The sequence below is a fragment of the Chionomys nivalis genome, chromosome 3 (genome assembly GCF_950005125.1).
Source record: "Chionomys nivalis chromosome 3, mChiNiv1.1, whole genome shotgun sequence".
Classification (NCBI taxonomy): domain Eukaryota; kingdom Metazoa; phylum Chordata; class Mammalia; order Rodentia; family Cricetidae; genus Chionomys; species Chionomys nivalis.
Window position 1 is genome coordinate 114,158,534 of NC_080088.1, and position 24,347 is coordinate 114,182,880.

General features: G+C 48.7%; 1 protein-coding gene across 1 annotated transcript; it reads right to left on the reverse strand.

The window, feature by feature from the left end:
• Positions 1–2,727: 2,727 nt before the first annotated feature.
• Positions 2,728–9,323, reverse strand: LOC130871419 (2'-5'-oligoadenylate synthase 3-like). Its single transcript, XM_057764752.1, is given in 5 exon segments — positions 2,728–2,872; positions 4,234–4,463; positions 5,094–5,269; positions 6,792–7,077; positions 9,315–9,323. Coding segments are annotated over 5 exon segments (846 nt in total).
• Positions 9,324–24,347: the final 15,024 nt, after the last annotated feature.

Consider the following 24,347-nt stretch of genomic DNA (forward strand, 5'->3'; position numbering starts at 1 on the left):
CACCCAATCCTAGCTATGAGCCCCCTGGAACTTCTCCCCAGGGCCATGACCTGAATGGAGCTCAGAGGACTCACTGCCACCATCGTGGTGTCTGCTGTCGCAGATGGAAGGGCTTAGGTCAGCAAGGCCTCTCCACGCCTAAATAACCATGACCTCACTCCTCACTCACTCCAGCCGCCAGCCACCCCAGTTCTGGAGCCATTTTGGCAAAAGGGTTCAAAGTCTGCATGGTAGGAAGAGGGGCTGGGATACTAGGCAGTTGCCCTATCCGTTGCTAGATTCAATGGAAACATAGGTCTCTTTTGGTCACATTTGTCTAGACTAGAGGTTTTCAAGCAGTGGGTCTCGACCCCTCTAGGTCGAACAACCCTTTCACAGTAGCCTAAAATTACTGGGTCACACATATTTCCAATGGTCTTTGAAACATGTCCGCCCACATGCCAGTATGCCCACATATGAGTACCCAGAACTGTATTAAAGGGTCAAAGCTTTAAGAAGGTTGAGAACCACTGGTCTAGAGCTCCAAGGATGTTGTGACCAGCAGCCATCAAGAGACATAATTTTGGGTCTGGTTGGCATCCTCCATGAGTTGGCTAGGTGAGGTGAAGTTACAAACCCCCCTGGGGTTACCTAGAGCCAGGAGCAGGAGACGCCCCTCACCCAGGCTGGCCACTGTGGGCTAAGCTGAGGAGACAGGAATGGGCTGCAAGGCTGAAAATACTAGGGAGGCGCGGTCCTCCTGCATCCCTGTTGTTCTGTCCCAACCGTGGTCCAGGGAGAGCCGGGCTTCTGAGACACTCCTGGTGGGGGATGGGCAAGTGCAGCCACCTTCCTCTGTTTCTCGTTCTTCTCCTGTGGAAGGATCACTACCATGTCCACCCCTCAGGGGGTCCCTCTGGAGGACCCTGCTCCTGGTATCTGCCACTTGCTTCCTGTGTGCAGGGCTGGGGCATTCCTAAGATATGTCTCCCTACCCTCCACCCCAGGTTCCCAGCTGTCACTTAGACTCGGCTAGGGGATTGGAGCATTTTCCCACTTAAGACAGATAAGTAGACATTTGTCCTGGAGACAGCCTGGCATCACCCAGGCCCTGGTGGGAATCAGAGGACAAGGGACAAACACCGCCCAACCACAGTCCGCCCATAGTGTGGCGAGAGTGAAGATTCTGGAAAATCAGTTTCTGGGTCAAGGGCTTGCTAACTCATCCCTTCCTGTCCCCATCAGGACCCCGTTTCTATTGCATTTGGGAACATCAGACATCAGGAGGCAGAGTGGCCTGACCTTTCCTGGGGAGACATGAACAAATGTTGTTCAACCCAGACAGGGTACAAAGACTGAGCAAGGAAAAGATGCCGAGTCTAAGAGGTGAGCTAGTGGGTTTATTGGGGTTACTAAGGGCATGAGTTGGGGGTTGCAGGGTATGGGTGACCCCCAAGCACTGCATTATCAAAAAGCCTCAGCCTTCATCGGTGCTGAGTCAGGAAAGCTGCACCCCTGCCCTTCTCACTTACCCTCCCTGCCCTAGGTGCTACCTCCTGAGGGAGTGGGTGGAACCACAGGAGAGCTTGGGGTCCTTCCTGCTCCTTCTATGTCCCTAAGGCCCAGGTATCACTTGTTTTGCTCATGTCATTATCATAGCTGTGGACCCGGGTATTCTGTAGCCAGCATCACAACCTCTGCCCCATGATGGCCACGGTCACATTACACGGGGAACATATCTGGACCACAGCTGGGGGGGCGGCCTCTGCAGGTGGAGGGATACCAGAGAGGAGCGTGGCTTCTTGGCATGGCTGGGATGCTGCTGGGTGTGGCTGTGGGGGTGGAGGCAGGGCACAGTGGGTGCTGAACAGCAAACTGGCAGAGCCTGAGATGTCTGGATCCTCAGGTGCCTAGCATGGGAGTCAGGGACACTGGGTGATCAAAGCAGAGGTCAATGAAGCTCCACTAGGTGGGTAAATGGGGGAGGGATGAGAGGTGGTGGGTGAGCACACAATCAGATGGGAGATGGTGTGAAGGGGGCACACACAGACACATCATAGATACACACACATACATGCACATATATATACATGTGCACATATACAACATACATACACACATACATGCACACATGCATATGAATACATGTGCACATATACACACATACATACACACATACATGCACACATGCATATGAATACATGTGCACATATACACACATACATACACACATACATGTATATAAATACATGTGCACATATACACACATACATATACATACACATGAAGTCACACACAGACACACACTAAGACACATAAACACACAGACAGACACGCAAACACAGATACACACACAGATACACACAGACAGAACACATTTAGACACACATAGACAGACATGTACACATGCAGACACACAAAGACGTATATACATGCAGACACACACAGACATATGTGCACGCGCGCACACACACACACACATCTGGCCCAATACTCCAAGTCTCCCGTACTGAGTGCTGGTGTCATTTTCTCTCAGCCGATGTGACCACTGATCTTTCTGGACTTCATACAGAAGCCTGTGGGAAGGAAGACATGCTGGTTACCTTAGCATTTCTGCAGAACTGAGACCACACAGGTACAGGTCCTCAGGGGCCATGGGTGGGTCCCGTCCCTCAGAGAGGAACATGTCTGCTCATGACCATGTCCTCCCCAAAGGATGCTCTTGTCTACCTCACATGCCTCTCACCTTCACCAGCCACGGCTTGATGGGGTGCCATCCTTGTCCATGCAGCACAGGGCAGATGTGCAGGCTGCAGCCTTCTGAGCAAGCAGGTCCCAGCGGGCATTGTGGCCCAGGTTGCCTGTGGGGTCAGCTGGATCCAGGATGATGGGTCTGCAATTATACCCGAGGTCAGTCTCATCCCCACAACACCCACCTGAGACACTGGCTGGGCTGTTCTCCACTCCCTAACACTACAGGGCCAGGGCCAGGACCTCAGGGCTCCTCAGTGCCCCAGGTGCACACTCTAGGGCAGGGATAGAAGAGAAGAGGCATATGGAGTGGGGTGTGGCGGCAATGGCTGTAATCCGAGCACCTTGGAGGCAGAGGCAGGGGGATTGTGAGTTTGTACCAGTGCTTTGCCTGCATGTGTGTCTGTACACAAACATGTCTGGGGCATGAAGCCAGAAGAGGGCGTCAGACCCCCAGGAACTGGAATAGGTAGTCACAAGCAACCGTGTGGGTGCCAGGATGGAACCTAGGTCTCTGCAAGAGCAGCCAGTTGATGGAGGAGGGTCATTGGTTAAAAAAATAAAGAAACTGCTTGGCCCTCATAGGTTAGAACATAGGTGGGTGGAGTAAACAGAACAGAATGCTGGGAGGAAGAGGAAGTGAGCTCAGACGCCATGCTCCCCTCTCCCGGGCAGACAGGATGAAGCAAGCCGTCAGGTCAGACATGCTGAATCTTTCCTGGTAAGACTGGTGCTACACAGATTACTAAAAATGGGTTAGGCAAAATATGAGTATTAGCCTGTAAGAGGCTAGAGCTAGTGGGCCAAGCAGTGTTTAAATGAATACAATTTGTGTGTTGTTATTTTGGGGCATAAGCTAGCCAGGCGACCAGGAACTGGGGCGCAGGAACACAGCCCGCAGCTCCTACTACAGCCAGTGCTCTGAACTGCTGAGCCATCTCTTCAAGCCCTCTACCTCAGCCTCTTGTTGTGATTACAGTTGTGTGTCACGGCATCTGGACACATTTTTTTTTTGACAGGTCTCATATAGCCCAGGCTGGCCTTGAACTGGTTTTGTAGCCAAGGATGACTCTGGACTCCCAGTCCTCCCCCACCTCCTCACGAGTTTAAGTTTCGCAGCTGTGAACCACCACACCTAGTTCATGCAGTGATGGGGATGGACGCTGGGCAAAGCCTCCGTCAGCTAAGCCATGTCCCAGCTCTCGCATTAAAAGTAAAAAGCACATGTATGGCCCAAATCTTGCATGAGAGCCACTTAGACTAGCATGCTATCTGATTTGTCTGCACTTGAGTTGAACTTGGAGTCTTGCATCTATTTCATCTGACAACCACATTTACAGGTGGCCAATAAACTGACTCACTCTCTCCTCAGGCACTAAAAGTACCACTCTGGGGAATTGCCCAGATCCTGAGAGCTGGCTTTGCCCTTCCATCTTCTGCCAATAGGGAGGTAGGAAGTGGATATTGTATGTCCGAGGTAGAGGAGTCTAGGGGTGACCAAACCTGGGCTTTCGAAGTTGCAGCTTCAGGAAGTCACCGATGGCTTTGTCCTTGGCATCGTAGTTGATGGTCCAATAGATGCACAGCTGGCCAACCAGCTCCAGCACAGTGCAGAAGCCCTCAGCCATGTTGAACTGGGAATTCTGGCTGCCCTGCTCCCAGGCGTACACGGTCAGGAGCTCCAGCCCATGATGGGGTGGCAAGGAGCCCTTCCCCTGGACCATCTTGTTGCACTGGGGAAGCAAGAGAAAGCAGATGTGCCGGTCCATGTTGGCAACACAACAGCTAATGCCTCACCTGGTGTTCAGAGGGGCTCCAGGGATTGACAGGTGCACCCCTAAAGCTTAACCGAGCACCACTGTGTGCCTTGGCACAGAGACACAATGTGTTAGCTCCACTCTTGGGTGTGTGTGTGCTGGGGGTGGTGTTCGGGCTCACGCATTCCAGGCAAGGCTCTTACCAGCCCCTCTCCATGAACTGCACCCCAACATGCCAGTTCCTTATCATTTTGAGACAGGTTTTTGCTGAGTTGGCCAGACTATCCTTGTGCTCACTCTGTAGCCCAGGCTAGCCCTGACCTTTCAATCTTTCTACCTCAGCCTCCTGCGTAGCTAAGATGAGAAGCCTGCACCAGACCTGGCTCGATCCTGCTTTATGGACACGCAAACCAAGGTCCTCTGGGTGGAATGTGACTGACCTCACACACTTGCTTGTGGCCAAACAGACACCCCTCCTTCTACCCTCCCCCCCCCCCGCTCCCACCATCTCCTCCAAGGAAAGTACTCGGGACACAGTTCCTGGGACCCAGCATCGCTGTGAGTGTGGTGTGGGAATTCAGGTGACAGATGGCCCCTGTGCCTAACCTGTTGGTACCAGTGCTTCACTAGCCGGATCAAGCTCTTGAGTTTGGTGGGACGGGTGCTAATGAAGTCACGCTGCAGCTCCGTGAAGCAGGTAGAGAACTCACTTGCGTTGCTATAGCTGTGGATTAGGTCCTTGTAGACCTGGGGATCAGGCCTAGAGCCAGGCCTCAGCTGGCCTGTACAGTGGGAAAAGGTTAGAGTCACTCTGTCATCTAGGGAGCCTGGGTGAGCCAGTTTACAAAGCTGGTCTGAGAGACCCGTAGTACCCCTTGTCTAAGGGTGACCTGAGACCCACTGGGAGGTCACCAGGTTTTAGTGAGGGCAAAAGCGTGGCATGGTCCATCTTAAAGCCCTCATGAGAGTGGAGTTCTTTGCCCAGCTTTTTTCCAGCCACCTGCTTGCCCACCATAGAGAAAGTCTTGACTGAGAGTCAGCCTAGGGTGTGGCGTCTCTAACCCCCATCTGATGCCCTCTCAGCCCGCTCAGGCAGGGGGCTCCAATGGTCATTAGACAAAAAGCCTTCTTCAGACGCCAGGGCTGCAGGGGGCAGGGGGCAGGGGACCGATACCACAGCTGACTCTGAGGACCTAAACAGAAGCAGACCAGACCAGTTCATGCAAGTAGAACCAGAGCCCACATAGCATCTAGATGCCTGCCTGTCTCACCCAGTATGTGGGTGCTCCAGGTTAAGATTCAAACCCTGGGGCAGAAGACTGAGGTGCCTACTTAACATATGAAAGTGGACCTGACCTCCAGGTTCTCCAAGAATCCCCAGTTCCTACCTATTGCAGGGTATGACTGGCACACCCCACCTCTACCCTGAACTCTCCAGCTCAGGGGACTGGGGCTGCTTTCCCCCCCAGGGGCGGGGGGGCGCTCTTCCCTGTATAATCCAGACATTTTGTTTCCTTTTTTTGTACCTTTGGCATCCTGGCTGCTGCACTTAACTCCCCTCTCCCTGTCTCTTCCCTTCTTCCTCTCCCTACATTGCTCAGTTCAGCCTGGTCAAGTCCACTCGGGCCTCTCCCATATGTCCCTGTCTCTGACTGTGTTCTCCCTTTTATGTACAATAAACTTTCTCCTCCCCCATACCTAGGAGCAGCCATGTCCTGTCTATTCCTTTCCTTTCCTTTCCTTTCCTTTCCTTTCCTTTCTTTCTTTCCTTCACTGGAAGCTGAACTTGAGTCCCGTGGTGGGCTGAATGAGAACGTCCCCTCACAGGCTTATATATTAAAATGCTTGGTTACCAGATGGTGGGACTGTTAGGGAAGGATCAAAGGTGTGGCCTTGTTGGAGGAGGCTTTGAGGTTTCAAACACCCACTCCAGTTCCCAGCTCCCCCATGCCTAGAAATCGGAATGTAAACTTTCAGCTGCTTTTCCAGTACTGTCTGCTGCCATACTTCCCTTTATGATGACAATGGACTAATTTTCTGAAACTGTAAGCAAGCCCCCAATTAAATGCTTTTTAAAAAGAGGAGCTGCCTTGGTCATGGTGTCTCTTCACAGCAATAGAACGGCAGCCAAGACAGGTCCTCTGCAGGAGTAGTACGTGCTCTTAACCGCCTGGCCAGGACCTCAGCCCTTCCTCACCCAGCATCTTTGTGGGAAACAAAAGTGGGGCCTTGCCACATCTCCCATGCCTGTGACGTGGATAGGACCGTGCCTGGAACCACTCTGCCTGTGTCCGGGAACCTCACCGAGGGCATCGAAGGCTGGCAGCACGTCGAAGTCCATGCTCTAGTCCAGCAGTGTCTGGGATGTCAGCACGAAGCTGAGCACTCGGGGATTCTTCCTGTTGGAGATCTCAAACTTGACATCGAACTTCTGCTTCTGCTGGCACGCCTCCAGCTGCGCCCGGATCTCGGAGATGACCTCTGCCCGGTGGCTGCCTTGCTCAGAGAACTGGCGGAAGCAGCTGAGGAACACCACAAGGTCAGCATCCGAGCGCCCTTGTAGAGCCGTGCCTTTGGCAGAAGAACCGCCCTGGGGAGGACATGGAAGGTGGCTTGAGCCCTGAGAGCCCTTTGATGTCCCACAGACTGTGTGTGTGTGTGTGTGTGTGTGTGCGCGCGCACGCGCGCGTGTGCATGTGTGGGGATGTCCACACGTGTGTAGATCTATGCACATGTTTGCAGGTGTGTGTAAAGACCAGAGGCCAGTCTTGGGTGTCGGTTATTTAGGAGCTGCTTTTGTTGAGAGGCTGACCTGGGATTTGCTGGCCCACCTTGGTGGCTTTGGCAGTATGCAGCTGGGGTCAGTGGGGTGTGAGCTCTGATGGAGCTGCACCCCCAACCTCGGGCAACCCGGAGCCTCGGAATGGTGATGACGAACTTTTGATGCACTGAGTTAAATCACAGTGGGTGTCTGCTTCCTTTTTCTCTTTCTGAGACAAGACCTCATTATGTGGCCTAGTCTGACCTGAAACTCATAGGCATCCTCCTGCCTCAGTCTCCTGAGCTCTGGAATCGCGTGCGTGCGCGCACGCGCACACACACACACACACACCCTCCGCACAAAGACCTAATGGTTCCATAGTTCAGTGTTGTGAACCAGTGGCTCCTTTGTCAGATCCAAAAACAACCATGTGTGCTCAACTCTTGTACCCTGCTTACTTAAGAGTTCAGGGCATTGCACAGGGCACCTGCTCCCAAAGCCTGCTCCTGTCCCCAGTGCCCACTCTCTTAATAACAGTGTGTGTGTGTGTGTGTGTGTGTGTGTTTCCAGCCCTCATTCATTCAGTTCTTGCTCTAATAGCCCTGAGAACCAGGAGCCCCAGTGCCCCAGAGTGTGAGAAGATGCATGTCCCCTAGACCTCAAACAAATCATACCCTGCACTGTGCTTTATCTGAGCCCCTGGTGACCCTGGTGATCCTGGTCTACTATTCCAGTCTTGCCTCTTCTGAAACACCCCCAGATACACAGAGAAGGTTTTAACAACCAAGGCCCAGGGGTCCCTCATATATCCTGCCAACCTGAGGGGACCCATCATGTACCTCACACTATAAAGCAAGTCCACATGTGATATATAATGGCTACATCCCATGTCTCTATGATGGAATGACCCCAGGTGTGGACCTGCAGAGCCTTATCCAATGAAAAGGACATTGAAGCCGGGCGGTGGTGGCGCACGCCTTTAATCCCAGCACTTGGGAGGCAGAGGCAGGCGGATCTCTGTGAGTTCGAGACCAGCCTGGTCTACAAGAGCTAGTTCCAGGACAGGCTCCAAAACCACAGAGAAACCCTGTCTCGAAAAATCAAAAAAAAAAAAAAAAAAGAAAAGGACATTGAGGCTAACAGCAGGCTACAGGAATGAGTGATGAGCTACCTTACGGAGGAGCCATAAGGTGGCTGGGTAAGGTTTCCATGACAACAGGGAGACTGAAGATTATCTCTCCGATGGACTTAGATGACCACAACTGACACTTTCATACACTGTGTCTGACAGCCATGTTGAGCTGTGTCATGCCTTTTCCAGACTGGACCTGTCCAAGAGCCCTTTGGCCCTAAGCACAGTGCTCAACCATGCTCTTCCTGTGGGTGCCATCTTGGTTCTGACTTAGCATCCATCCTGGTCAGGAGAATGCCAAGGCTTGATGACAGACACTTTGGGTTTCAAGCCCAGTCTTCAACTTTAATCTTCTGCCTGAGGTCGGGAGCTCCCTCCTCTCCAGGGCCCCCACTGAGTAAGGAGTGTATGTCCATTGGGAGAAGCATTGCTCTGTCCACCATTTGACCACAGGGTTCAGTTCCCCAGGAAGCCACTTCATCTACACTTAATGGGTTCAACTCTAAAACTCAATTCATGTCAGGAACTGGGGGTGTGGGGAGGAAGCTGCTGTGATGGTCACTGCCTTCACCCTCTAGCTATCTCTTGTGGTTCCTTTTAATGGCCCATGATGGCTTATCTTCATGACCAACTTCACCAACCTTAGACCCTCTGTGGAAACACTTCTGGGCATGTCGAGGGCATTTATAGAAATGTCTTCTGACTGCTTCCTTCACTGAGCAACACTCACAGCCTGCTGTCAGCGCTCCTCCCCATCTGTGGAGTTTCCTCTGGATTCACACGGCCTGAACGATGTTTGAGAAGACCAACTATCAGAATGGTGAAGTGGCTTCTGACCAGGTTACCAAGAACACATAACTGGGAAGAAGGGCTCTTGTGCAGAGGGAATTGGGAAAGCTGCATCTCCATTGATAGGAATAAATCCCACCCTCACCTTGGGCATGTATAAAGACCATCCAAAATGGAAGCAGAAATTCCTAGAAAACAGAATATCTTAGCCATGATGACCTCAGCTGTTTTCTTGGCTCTGACATCAAAACCACAGACAACTCAGGATGATTCTTTTATGCCAGGCCTCATGCATGCTGGGTAAGCACTCTGCCACTGAGCCACACCCACAGTCTCTCACTGGAACACTCCAGACAAGTCCTTCCCAGCTGAGCCACACCCCTGCTGCCTTTCTGCTCTCACACAGGAAGCCATTGCTTCATGGAGACATGTCTCCCGTGGACTCGCTTTAGCGTGGAGTACATGATGAGTGATATGATGGGTGCCCTCAGCTTGGTAGGAGACATAGGAGACCCCTGGGCATTGTTGATTCAAACCTCTGTGTATCTGGGGTGTTTCAGAAGGGGCAAGACTGGAATCTTAGGCAGCAGCATCTGATTGTGACCATGTCCTGGTTCTTCCATTTCTTCCATCTTGGAATAAAGAAGTATTTAACTTGTGTTTTTAATGTTATAGGAGCCCACAGTTGAGAGACTAATCTTTATAAGTGTTGAAATTAAAAAGAATAAAACACTTTGGGACTTTTAAAGCTATGTTGTGTTTCTATGATGTGATATTGACTTGAGATCTTAGGAATAAGTAAGAAAGAAAAAGTTATGGTCTTGTAGTAGTGTGTTTGAGTGTCAAATTGAAAGGGGCTTGTTTGTGAAGGTTAATTTTGTCAATTAGACATTGGAAAGCATTCTCTAGTAGGAGGGAACCTTAATCAAGAGAATGACTCTATCATACTCAGTACGGGTGGTCTTTGCCAGTATGTCACTGATTAGTGATTAATATGGTTAGTGCCGTGCTGGGCAGGAGGCCATGGGTTGTATAAAGAGCAAGCTCAGGGACCATGGAGAGCAAGCCAGTGAGCAGAATTCCTCCATGGTCTCTGCTTCAGGTACTGACCATTCTTCCCTCAGTGAAGGACTGTGACTGGGATGTGTAACCTAATAAGGCATTTTCTTCCCAGGAGAGTTTTGGTCAGATGATAAAGATATCCTGTCAGAAGAAAGCAAACTAGAACACCCTTTCTATTCTCTGACTGTATTCAGTGGCTGTATAGACGGGGCCCACAGTGGATGGGCCAGACGCCATTCCAGCTGGTACCAGTGCTTGACCAGGCGGATGAGACTCTTCAGTTGGGTGGTCGATCCATCAGGAAGTTATGCTGGAGCTCTGGAAGCAGGTGGAAAACTTGCCCTGCAGCCCCAAGGCGGTGCACTTCCTGACGAAATTGGTGTGAATTTCAGGGTCAGGCCTGTGATTGTTTCTGACATGACCTGTAAAGGAAACTTCACTCCATTAACCGTCCTCCCTTCTCTGGGTTTCCTTGATCTATCTAAGGAGTGACAAGCTCCCAAGCTGTGGGGTTCAGGAAACAGGGCAGAGTTTTACCACAGCAAGCATCGCTCCCTACACATCCATCACACCTTAGGACTGCGTACACCTTGTGGCCCTGGAAAGTCCCTGCCAACACTGGTCCTAGTGCAGTTCCTTCTTCACTGGAGACGGTGGTGGGAGGGAACCGCTCACTGTGTTCACACACAAAAGAGATGCAAGGCCACCTAATAATGGCCAACCACATTCTGTGTGCCCAGTGTCTTCTGCACGGGGCTGACCATGTGTGCTGGTGTCAGATTCACTATGGATCAGTCTGCTGTATTTATATACCACGTATATCACACTTCCAGTGTTTCTGCCCTGTTTTGTGTGTGTATGATGCTGTGAATTTGTCAGGAGGTACATACATGTGTGCAGAGCCCAGAGGAGGACATAAAGCCTCTCTTGTTAATTTTCAAACCCAGGACAAACTGAGGTGCCTATTTAACATACCAAAGTGAACCTAGCAGCCAGGCTCTCCCAGCATCCTGCAGTCCCTACCTCTTACAGTTCCTCCTGATGGGCATACCCACCCCCTACCCTGACTGTTCCAGCCCAAAGGCCTGGGGTGCTCTTCCTTATATAATTCAAACATTTTGATTACCCATCCCTTTAATACCTTTGTCCTCATGGCTGCTGCACCTGGTCCCATCTCTTCCCTCTCTCTTTTCTCCCCCTCTCCCCACATTGCCCAGCTCAGTCTGAACATGTCTACTCTGGACTCTCCCAGATGTCCCTGTCTTTGCCTATGCTCTGCCTTTTATCCACAATCAACTTTCTCTCCACACTACCTAGGAGCAATCAAGTTCTCTTCTTTCTTTGTTTCTTTTTAAATTCATCTCTCTTCATTGTTTGTCATCTTTATCCCTTTGAGGCAGGGTCTCTTGTGACCATGGAACTTGAAGGCTATCCTTCAGGTCCACAGAGATTCTCCTGTCTCTGCCCCAAGTACGGCCTGGGTTAGAGATCAATGTGTGGTTCTTTCTGATTGTGTTGTTGTTGGGATTTAAACTCAGGTCCTCACGCTTGTGCAGCAAGTGCCCTCATCCACTGAGCTGTCTCCCCAGGCACTGTGTGATTTCAGTGCATGATTCGATTTTCTGTAATGCCTACCTTAATATAATGTGGTTTTTGTTTGTCTGGGTCCTGAGTGTGTGTGTGTGTTGAACTTGTAGAATGGATGGGCAGCAGGCTAAGCTGTGGCTGTGTGGCTGTGTGGGTGCATGTACACATCTGAATAGACTAGGCAGGCAGCAGGCTGTGTCTTAGGTGTGTGCCCGTGTGTTGCTGTGGCTGCAGCAGGCCATACCGTCAGGGTTTGGTGTTGACACAGGGTGCAATCACCTGCTGATGGAGTTGGGGACATGCGCAGTGACACAGCAGAGTCTCTCCCTCGTGTGTTTATGTTCAATTTCTGGGCCCAATACAGTAGGATGTTGGCTAAGTCATCACGGGTAAGGTTGTGGCAGGGTCCTCTGTTGTGTTGTCCCCCACACTGCCGTTTCCAAGGGAGCTCTTCTGTGGTGGCCCTGATGTGAGATTCCCCTGTGTATGCTGTGAATAACATTGGTTAATAAAGAAACTGTCTTGGGCCTGTGCAGGGAATAGAGGTAGGCTGGGAAAATGAAGATCAATGCTGGAAGAAAGAAAGGCAGAGTTTAGAGAGAAGCCATGTAGCCCCTGCCGGAGACAGATGCTGGACAGAATTTTATCTGGTAAGCCACAGCTCGTGGCGACACACAGATTAATGGAGATGGGTTAAATTAAGATGTAAGAGTTAGCTAATAAGAAGCTAGAGCTAACGGGCCAAGCAGTGATTTAAATAATATGGTTTGTTGTGTGAGTATTTTGGTAGTCTGGGTATCCAAGAAACAAACAGATGGTCTTCTACTTCCCTAATCCAGCTTGAGCAGACTCAAGCTGGGCAAATCATGACCAAGACAGGCTTCTGGGGAGCCTCCCTCCCAGCTCATTTCTGGGTCACCCCCTCTAAGTCCCCTCCATTCAGCAGGGATCTAAGCCCCTTGCAGCTTCTCACAGCACGCTGCCCTTCTTCTACTCCCAGGCTGGCCTCATTCCCTGCTGCCTGAGACTCTGTGTTGTTTCCATGGCTCTCCTAAAGGGCAAGTGGTCACGTCTGTAAGTTAACAGTAGCAGTTCACACAGTGGCCATCAGGGGGAGCTGTGTCCCCCAATACAAAGCATCCACCATTCTCTAAGCCTCCCTGTGCATGGCTGGTGTGCAGCTGTGTGGTGAGTTCTTTCCATGTGACCTGCTTTGGCCTTTCTTTTGTGACTTTGTTGAATTGTTTACAAGCTCTAAAAACGTTCTGTCAATTCTTCCAGATTTTTCATATTGATTGGTCGTTATGGTGGTTTGATAGAAAATGGCACCCACAGGGTATGGCACTATTAGGAGGTGTGGCTTTGTTGGGATAGGTGTGGCCTTGTTGAAGATGTGTGTCAGTGTGGAGGTGGGCTTTGAGGAATTTGTTGCTAAAGCTACACACGTGTGTAACACACAGTTGCTATGTCCCCTGCTTATCAAGATGTGGAACTCTCAGCTCCTTCTCCAGCACCATGTCTGCCTGCATGCTGCCATTGCCACCCACCACGATAATGGGCCAAACTTCTGAAGTGCAAGCCAGCTCCAGATAAAAGTTTTCTTCTATATGTGTTGTTGTGGTCATGGTGTCTCTTCACAGCAACAGCAACCCTGACTAAGACCGTAAAGGACAAGTTCACTAGTTGTCTTTGCCCGTGTGTAGGGAGGACAGCTAGACCACTGCTGTCAGTCAATTCTGGCGACTGTGCCTCTCTGTCCTCTGTGCTGGACAGTCCTCCATTGTTCCACAGGGAAGCCTGTCTCCATCTGCAGCCCAAGTGGGCATTCCCTCAGCCTGGCTAGTGCATCCTTGAGTAACTAAGTCGTGAGAGACATTGGATACGCCTGCTCTGTGACTAGATGATGTGTACAGCTCACTTCTTCTTGACGAGACCTGGACTAGCCTGATGTATACAAACTTTCACCAAGTCACATGCCTAGGTGGCCAGTGATGTGGAGTGTGTGTGTGTGCATGCATGTTCATGTGTGTCTGTCCCCTGATGAGAGCCCAAATGAGCCTCTCTACACCCTGAAAGGGCCCTGCTCCACTCAGTGCCCTCTAAGAGGTAGAAGGCTCTCATATGCCCAGCGTGAGGCCCACAGTGAGCCATTTGTGATGCTGATCTCCAGTTTTGTCCTGTGGAGGGTTGTCTGTGCACAGTGAACAGTGAGACAGCATTAAATCCATTGCCCACAGACAAACGTGTACAATGTCCATGGGCTCCACCCTGTCATTTGTTGATTACCCCAGAATTGTGGGACAGCCTTGCAATTCTCAATAAAAATGATCTGTTTAAACATGTTGGGTGGGTCTCCACCATAGAGGGCTGGCTCGACATCCCACGCTAGGAGGTAGAAGTAAAGAGCCTTCCTGCCCTCAGTGACTACCAATCCCATCAGAATCACAGTACAAACGAAGTGAAAACTGAGGATACTTAACACCTGATTGGGGGACAGTTGGGACAGGGTTTTTCTGTGCAGCCCTGGCTGTCCTGGACCTCACTCTGTAGACCAGACTGGTTTCAAACTCAGAGACTGGTCTGCCTCTTCCTCCTGAGTGCTGGGACTAAAGGCGTGCACCACAACCACCCAGAAAACCCTTATTTCTAATGAACAAAAAAGCCTAAGACTTCAAAACAACCTCTTAGTGTCTGTTCTTTTTCTCTCATCAGCTTCCCTGCAGTTTCATTATTTTACTATGAACCCGAAAGTCTGTGCGGATTCAGGCAGGTTCTTTCTGGGAGCAGCAGCACCCACACCTTCTACCTTCACACTGGCTTATGGAGACCTCGCTAGCAATACCCGTTGGGTAGCACATCCCAGGGCTCTGCAAACAGGCATCACTCTGCCTCTGAGTCCGGTGACTCCTTAGGCATGAAGAGCTGATGCCCCCTGCTGGTGCGGAGGTGGAAGAGCACCTACCTGCATGAGCTCTTCCCTGCACAGGCTGAATGCAGTCTTAGAGGAAATCCAATTGCAGGTTGTTTACACACAACTACTAGGTCCTCAGGCCTTGGCCTTCCAAAGTCTGAGACCCACTGAGAGCAGACACCAAAGGATCCATCAACCTGGGCAGATAGGGCAGCAGAGAGCTCAGCCGCACCGACGCTGTGATACACAGCCCCACAATGAGGTTACACTTCATGGGTTACTTATACAGGCAACTCTGCAACACGTTCAGGCCTGGGAACAGGGTTGGAGGGACTTGTTACTTCCCTAAAGATTGCACCTTCAGCTGAGCAAAGTCACAAGCCACTGTTAAACCTGTTAACTGCATCCATGGTCCCTTTCACTGGGACAACAGAGGCTATGGGTAGTTCCTGTAGGTCATCCTATGGTTTTTTATTACTTTTAAAAAATACCAATCCAAATTCCCACTCCCTCCCTTCCTCCCACGCCCTCCACACACCCTCCCACCCCACCCCTCCAATCCTAAGAGAGGGCAAGGCACCCTGCCCTGTGGAAATTCTAAGGCCCTCCCCACTACATCCAGGTTGAGCAAGGTATACATCCAAAGAGAATAGGATCCCAAAAAGTCAGTACATGCAGCAGAGACACATCCCAGTGCCACTGTCAGTGGCCCCTCCATCTGCCCCAACTGTCAACCACATTCAGAGGGACTAGTTTGATCCCATGCTTACTCACTCCCAGTCCAGTTGGAGTTAGTGAGCTCCCATTAGCTCAGGCAAACTGTCTCAGTAGGTGAACCCCTCATGGTCTTGACCTCCTTGTTCATATTCTCATTCCTTCCACTCTTCAACTGGACCTTGGGAGCTCAGTCCACTGCTCCCATGTGAGTCTCTGCCTCTGTTTCCATCTGTTGTTGGACGAAGGTTCTATAGTGATATTTAAGATAATCATCAGTCAGACTACAGGGCAAGGCCAGTTCAGGCACCCTCTCCTCTATTGCCTAGGGTCTTAGCTGGGGTGATCCTTGTTGATTCCTGGGTATTTATCTAGAGCCAGGTTTCTTGCTAACCCCAAAATGGCTCCCTCAGTCAAGATATCTCTTTCTTTGATCTCATATCTGTCCTTCCTCCATCTGGACTATCCCATTCCCTCATGTTCTCCCCTTCCTTCTACCCTCCGCCCCCATGCTCCCAATTTTGTCAGACAATTTTGTCTGTTTCCAATTTCCATGTGGGTCTATATACGTTTTTCTTTGGGTTCACCTTATTACTTAGCTTCTCTAAGATCATGAGCTATAGGCTCAATGTCCTTTGTTTATGGCTAGAATCCACTAATGAGTGAGTACATACCATATTCATTTTTTGGGTCTGGGTTACCTCACTCAGGATAGTGTTTTCTAACTCCATCCATATGCATGCAAAATTCAAAATGTCATTGTTTTTTTTTACCACTGAGTAGTACTCTAATGTGTAAATGTGCCACACTTTCTTTATCCATTCTTCAGTTGAGGGACCTCTAGGTTGTTTCCAGGTTCTGGCTATTACAAATAATGCTGCTATGAACATAGTTGAACAAACGCTTTTGTAGTATGATTGGGCATCTTTTGGGTATATTCCCAAGAGTGGTATTGCTGGATCCTGAGGTAGGTTGGTTCCAAATTTTCTGAGAAACTGCCATACTGATTTCCAAAGTGGTTGCACAAGTTTGGATTCTCACCAGCAATAGATGAGTGTTCTCCTTACTCCACATCATTAGTGTTTCTGATCTTAGCTATTCTAACAGGTGTAAGATGGTATCTCAGAGTTGTTTTGATTTGCATTTCCTTGATGGCTAAGGATGTTGAACATTTCTTTAAGTGTCTTTTGGCTGTTTGAGATTCTTCTGTTGAGAATTCTCTATTTAGTTCTGTACCCCATTTTTAACTGGGCTATTTAGAACTTTGATGTCTAATTTCTTGAGTTCTTTATATATTTTGGAGATCAGTCCTTTGTCTAATGTGGGGTTGATGAAGATCCTTTCCCATTTTATAGGCTGCCTCTTTGTCTTCTTGACTGTGTCCTTTGATTTACAGGTTTCCAGTTTCAGGAGGTCCCATTTATTTATTGTTGTGTTCAGTTCTGTGCTACAGGTGTTATTTCTAATTTTGTGGAGTATAGGGTTTTGTAGTATGTCCTAATGATTCTCTGGATTTCCTCAGTGTCTGTTGTTATGTCCCACTTTTCATTTCTGATTTTGTTAATTTGGATGTTCTCTCTCTGCCTTTTGATTAGTTTGGATAAGGGTTTGTCTATCTTGTTGATTTTCTCAAAGAACCAGCTCTTGGTTTCATTGATTCTTTGTCTTGTCTTCTTTGTTTCTATTTTGTTGATTCGAGCCCTCTTTTTGATTATTTCCTGTCTTCTACTCCTGCATGATTCTGCTTCTTTTTCTTCTAGAGCTTGCAGATGTGCTGTTAAGTCACTGTGTCAGCTTTCTCTGCTTTCTCTATGTGGGCACTTATTGCTATGAGTTTTCCTCTTAGCACTGCTTTCATAGTATTCCATAGGTTTGGGTATGTTGCGCCTTCATTTTTGTTGAATTCTAAGAAGTCTTTCAGTTCTTTCTTTACTTCTTCCTTTACCCAGGGGTAGTTCAATAGAGCACTGTTAAATTTCCATGAGTTTGTGGGCTTTCTGCATTAGTGTTGTTGTTAAATTCTAACTTTAAACCATGGTGATTTATGGGAGTGAGGGGAGATGGGGAGAGAAAAGTGTGAAAGAGAAGATGAGGGGAACTGGGGGAAACAGGATGATTGGGGATAAAGGAAGGTTGGATAGGGGAGCAGGGAAACTCATATCTTAGTTAAAGGAGCCACCTAAGGGTTGGCAAGAGACTTGAACTTGGAGTGGCTACCAGGTGCCCAGGGCAATGTCCCCAGTTAGTTCCTTGGGCACCTGAGGATAGGGAACCTGAAATGAACCTATCCTATAGCCATACTGATGAATATCTTGCATATCACCATAGAACCTTCATCTAGCAATGGATGGAGATAGAGACAGAGACCCACACTGGAGCACCGGACTGAGCTCTCAAGGTCCTAATGAGGAGCAGAAGGAGGGAGAACATGAACAAGGAAGTCAGAACCACGAGGGGTGCACCCACCCACTGAGTCAGTGGGGCCAATCTATTGGGAGCTCACCAAGGCCAGCTGGACTGGGACTGAAAAAGCATGGGATAAAACCGGACTCTCTGAACATGGCGGACAATGAGAGCTGACGAGAGGCCAAGGACAATGGCACGGGGTTTTGATCCTACTTCATGTTCTGGCTTTGTGGAAGCCTAGACAGTTTGGATGTTCACCTTCCTAGACCTGGATGGAGGGGGGAGGACCTTGGACTTTCCACAGGGCAGGGAACCCTGACTGCTCTTGGGACTGGAGAGGGAGGAGAAGAGGAGTGGGGGGAGGGGGAGAGGGGCGGGAGGACGGGGAGGGAAATGGGAGGCAGGGAGGAAGCGGAAAATTTTTTTTTTCAATAAAAAAAGGAAAAAAATAAATAAAATGAACATATCTACATGTCAGAGAAAAAAAAACCATGGTGATTTGATAAGATATAGGGGGTTATTCCATTTTTTTTTTATCTGTTGAGGTTTGTTTTGTTACCAAGTATGTGATCAATTCCTGAGAAGTTTCCATGAGGTGTTGAAAAGAAGGTATATTCTTTTGTGTTTGGGTGGAATGTTCTACAGATATCTGTTAAGTCCTCTTGAGTCATAACTTCTTTATTTCTTTGTTAAGTTTCTGTCTGGCAGACCTGTCCAGTGGTTAGAGTGGGGTGTTGAAGTCTCTCACTACTAGTGTGTATTTGAGCTTTAATAGTGTTTCTTTCACAAATGTGGGTGTCCTTATATTTGGAGCATAGATGTTCAGAATTGAGACTTCATCTTGATGGATTTTTCCTGTGATGAATATGAAATGTCCTTCTTCATCTCTTTTGATTAATTTTAGTTTGGAGTCTAATTTGTTAGATATTAAGAAACCAGCTTGTTTCTTAGGCCCATTTGATTGGAAAATCTTTTCCAAACACTTTACTCTGAGGTAGTGTCTTTCTTTGAAGTTGAGGTGTGTTTCTTATATGCAGTAGAAGGATGAATCCTGTTTCTATGTCCATTCTGTTTGTATGTGTCCCTTAATGGGTGGATTGAGACCATTGGTATTAGAAGAAATTTGTGATCCTAAAGAAGCTAAATAAGAAGGTGAACCCAAAGAAAAACATATAGTTATCCTCCTGGATATTGGAAGTAGACAAGATTGCTGGGCAAAAAATTGGGATCTTGGGGGTGGGGTGGGATGGGGAGAGAAAAGTGAGAAGGGGAGGACGGGGGGAACTTGGGGGAATGGGATGGTTGGGATAAAGGAAGGGTGGATATGGGAGCAGGGAAGTATATATCTTAATTAAGGGAGCCATCTTAGGGTTGGCAAGAGACTTGAACCTAGAGGGGTTCCCAGGTGCCCAGTGCGATGTCCCCAGTTAGTTCCTTCGGCAGCTGAGGATAGGGAACCTGAACTGGCCCTATCCTATAGCCATACTGATGAATATCTTACATATCACCATAGAACCTTCATCTGGCGATGGATGGAGATAGAGACAGAGACCCACATTGGAGCACCAGAATGAGCTCCCAAGGTCCCAATGAGGAGCAGAAGGGGGGAGAACATGAGCAAGGAAGTCAAGACCACGAGGGGTGCGCCCACCCACTGAGACAGTGGGGCTGATCTATTGGGAGCTCACCAAGGCCAGCTGGACTGGGACTGAAAAAGCATGGGATAAAACTGGACTCTATGAACATGGCGGACAATGAGGGCTGATGAGAAGCCAAGGACAATGGCACGGGGTTTTGATCCTACTTCAGGTTCTGGCTTTGTGGGAGCCTAGACAGTTTGGATGCTCACCTTCCTAGACCTGGATGGAGGGGGGAGGACCTTGGACTTTCCACAGGGCAAGGAACCCTGACTGCTCTTCGGACTGGAGGGAGGGGGAGAGAAGTGGGAGGAGGGGGAGAGAAGTGGGAGGAGGGGGAGGGAAATGGGAGGCTGGGAGAAGGCGGAATTTTTTTTTAATAAAATAAATAAATAAATAAAAGAAGTTAATGACAAGTGATTATTAGTACCTGTTATTTTTGGTTTTGGTGGTGGTGGTAGTGTGAGTAGCTAGGGTTTCACCTGGGCTTGAGTAAAAGTGGGGCAGTTCTCTAACTCAAGAGATGGTTGGATATCTGGGTTATTGGCTGTTGACTACAGAGTGTCCTAAGCTCCTCAACACAGGGACCACAGGCCACTGTTACACTGTTACAGTTAGAAATGAGAAGGCAAACAAGGCAAAAGGCAATGTGTTTAGAACTCAGTCTTGGAGAGTCAGCCCAGCCCAGGAGAGTGGTGTACGTTTATAATACTACCAGTTGGGACACTGAGGCCAGAGGGATGCTACAGAGTCTGAAGCTAGCCTGAGTTACAGGGCAACTCCTTGTCTTAGAAAGTTAGACACCTTCCTGCGGGGCCTGGTGACTTGCGTTTGGTCTCCATGACCTACATAGTGGAAGGAGAAAAGCAGCTCCCTAAAGCTGTCCTCTGACCTCCTCTTGTGTAGTGTCACTTTGATGAGTGCTCCCAAGTGTTTGCTTGCCGCCCTGTGTGCAGGGCAGCACACACACACACACACACACCACACACCTACCTCTATTCACTGCTCTCCCGATGCAGCAGCTGAGAGGAGTCAAGGAGGAAGCTGGCAGGCAGGCATCAAACCCTGGTATACCCAAGAGAGACTGATGAAATGTGCTGTGCATTTTTGCAGCAGCAGACACTGCTGCACCCAGCAACAGTCCACAGGCTCTGAGGCAGTTCGGCAATGCGATCAAGGGCACCATCCTGGGAGTCATCTCTCACTGAAGTACAACAACTATGGCTGCCACTGTGGCTTGGACAGCTCAGACACTGGGGTGGAGAACTTAGACAGGTGAGCAATCATCTGGTAGGAGACTGGAGTGTCCGAGTTCAGGTGGGAACAGAGAAATAACAAAACGTCTTATGAGGCACATGCATAATCACCAGACATCATTTATTTGGTTTTGTTTATTTACTTTTTAGTTATTTTTGTTTGTTTGTGTGTTTCCAGACAAGGATTCTCTGTGTATCCCTAGATGTCCTGGAACTCTCCCTTTAGACCATGCTGGGCTTAAACTCAGAGATCTTCCTGCCTCTGACTCCTAAATGCTGAAATTAAAGGGGTGCACAATCATGACCAGCATATATTTCCTCTTCTTGTCATGTAAAGAAGTCACCACAAGAGGACGCTGTGTCTAGTGGGCCCTGAAGGCAGAATGTGTGAGATGTAAAGAGTGGGCAATGCTGTCCTCAGGCTCCAGACCAGGGCACAGCCAATCATCACAGCCACAGTCAAAGTGTCAGCCTTAGCTATGAAAAGTCATCACAACTTTGGAATATATAGTTTCACTATATTCCTGCAGTTTTTTTTTGTTTTGTTTTGTTTTTTTAATCACTTTTTTGAGAGAGGCCTCACATATTTATCCCTGGCTGATCTCAAACTCACAGATCCAACTGCTTCTGCCTCCCAAGTACCGGGACTACTGACAGACACACCACATTCCACAGAAGAGGCTTTCAATAAACATATACCAATAGAAAACACAGATTCTCAAGCCTTAGGACCATTTCTTCTGGAACATGGTGCTTAAATCACCTGACACGTTTAAAAGAGACTGCAGTGAGAACTTATCTCCTCTGGGTTCATCCTCCTCCCTCAGCTGTTCCTTCCTCTCTCCGGATGTTGCTAGACTCGTGACAACTGCTACAATCAGGTCAAGAATCTGGAAAACTGTTTCTTCCCCATAGGCAACCACTACCTCTGCTTCTCCTCATACTCGGGGACTGGGAATGAGATCACCTGTGGTGGTAGGTTTACCCTTCAGGACCTCTGGACTCTGCTTGTCCCTGGGCAGGTTGGAAGGGTCATGGAGGTGACAGAGACAGTCACCATTTAACACTCATTTCCTTGGACCCATTTGGGACCAAGACTTATCAGGTAGATACTAAAATACAGATGAGGTCACAATGAGAAAGATGAGGAAAATGAGAAAGGCTGGGCCATTAGCCCAAGGTCACCCAGCTTGGAAGTGATGTGTCAAAAACTAGCTTCAACAAAACTTGTACTTTCCAGGGTAGTGTGAGGATTAGAATTATTAAGCAAAAGGAACAGAGATAGAAGAGAAATAAGCGACATAAATAAGCAACACAGAACAGCACTGGGAGGGACATTCAGTGAATACTGAGTCCGCCTTGTTTATTTTCTACACGCTTCTGTACTTCACTCCAAAAGGGGAGTGGGGAGGCAACAGACTTCATTAACATGATATAGGGAATAGACTTGAATTCTCCAACTTTGCTCCAGGTGGAGCAGATCCACCTCCATACCCCCATTACTAATTCTCCACACCCTAGGTCAGAATCTCTCATTTGTGGCCTCACCTATTGCCAGCAACTTTGATAGAGCAAAAACAAGCTCAAACTCTCTGGCCTCCAGTCAAGGAGGAACAGGCTCACAACTCTGTGAGCCCTCACTGTGATGGCATTTGGTTCTGGAACAAAGATCTGCGTCATTCTGATTCCTTTAAAGAACATTTAAAGATTTTAATATTTGTGCGAGAGACATTCCTGCCGACAACGCACTGTGGAGGTCTGAGGACAACTTGCAGGGGTCTGTTCTCTCCTTCAACCACGTGAGTCCTAGGGATGCAGCCTGGGTTCTCTTGAGAGCCAGTGGTTTTATTCTCTGAGCCACCGTCCAGCTCAAAGCCTCTCTCTTGTATTAACTGCTTTGTTTACTGACTCCATATTTACTGAAAACTGGAAGCGCCATAATTGGCTATAAATCAAAACCTGGACTAAACATGTGTGCAGGGCAAGATTTATCATTGCCATTTCACAGGTGAGGGAGGAGTCAGGAGCTGGGAGTGCAGCTCAGCTGCTAGAGTGCTTGCCTAGCATGCACAGAGCCCTGGGTTCCAGCCCCAGAACCCATGTGCATGGTGGTGCACATCAGCAACCCCAGCACTTGGGAGGTGGAAGCTGCATTATTGTCTTAATTGTCATGTGATTTTAAAAGGATAGCTGATATTTGTAGTTTTCTAGGTTTTATGATTGAATATATACCTGTTTGTTTATTTTTATGTTTAGGAATGAGTTGGCATCCCCTGTCTTCTTCAATCACTCTCTACCATGTCTTTATGGGGTGGGTCTCTCACTAAACAGGATACTCACCTTTAACTAGCCTGACTGACCAGTAATTTTGGGGGATCCATACTCCCCACTTCCCACTAGAGTTACAGATGCCCCAAGGATACCTTGCTCTTTATGTGGGCTCTGGACTCTAGTTCAGGCCCTCATGCTTGTATGGCAACTGCTTCACCATCTGTACCATCTCCCCAGACCCTAAACAAATGATATTTTTATTATAAGTGTGTTCCAGCAATTTGGACAACCCAGTGTACTTTTGTTTGCTGTGTCTCTCAACCCTAAATCAGCACCAATAGGAGAACCACCCTGTAACCGCCCAGCGGGTCAGTTATTCTAGGGTTGTAACCCGCCTGGCAGGTCAGTTATTTCAGGGTCCCGAAGAGGCGCTATCTGAAAAGACATGGGCGGGAAAGAGGAAGGAGACCAAGCAGAGTTCTTGTCAAGGTCTCCGTTTATTAGCGTAATGGTTGTGGCTTATATAGCCCTTGAATGAGGAATTTGGCTTGGGATGGGGGCAGGGGCATGGCGAGGGCAGGAAGGGATCTTGCAGCAATGGTCACGAGTCGACACTTGGTCACGAGTTGGTCAGGAGGTCATAGAGTCCTCGGTCATGAGGTCACGAGTCGACACACCTAGTGTTCTCTATGCAAGCGGAATTGTTCCTTTTTGTGATTCCAACCACAAACAGTTCTCTAGATAGTTGGAATGTGGGGCAGGTTCCACTAACAGATAGCTCTCAAGATAGTTGGGTGTTGGGTAGGCTCTGCCAACAAACAGTTCTCAATACAGTTGGGGTGTGGGGCTCTCTGCAAACATCCCTAGGACAATGGTTCCTGCTATATTCTTTGGAAAAATGGCTCCTGACACCACCCCTTTCTTGTGGATAGGAATCATAGGGAGTATAACCATGGGCTCCACTCAACTTCCTTTTCTGTTTCTCTGCAGACAAAAGCAATGGCTGTGAGGACTTCATCTACAACTGTGGCCACCAGGACACATCTGCTAATCCAAGACTTCATATAATAAGAAGTATGGAATTGTTTGCTGATAGACTTTCACCTCGGTTCCTGGTACAGCATTCGTGTCTCCCTGGTTGTGTTCACTACAAAAAGTGCCCTCTAGTAAAGAACCTATATAAAAGCCCAGCCTTAGTGATTGTGTTCTCTGTCCACCAATCATAACTAGCTCCTCAAAGAGCATCATTCTGTCCATCCTGGAAACTGAAGGTTAATGGGAAAGACATCGCCATTAGGGGAGCACCTTGAAGAGTGGGAGACGAGCCCAGCCAT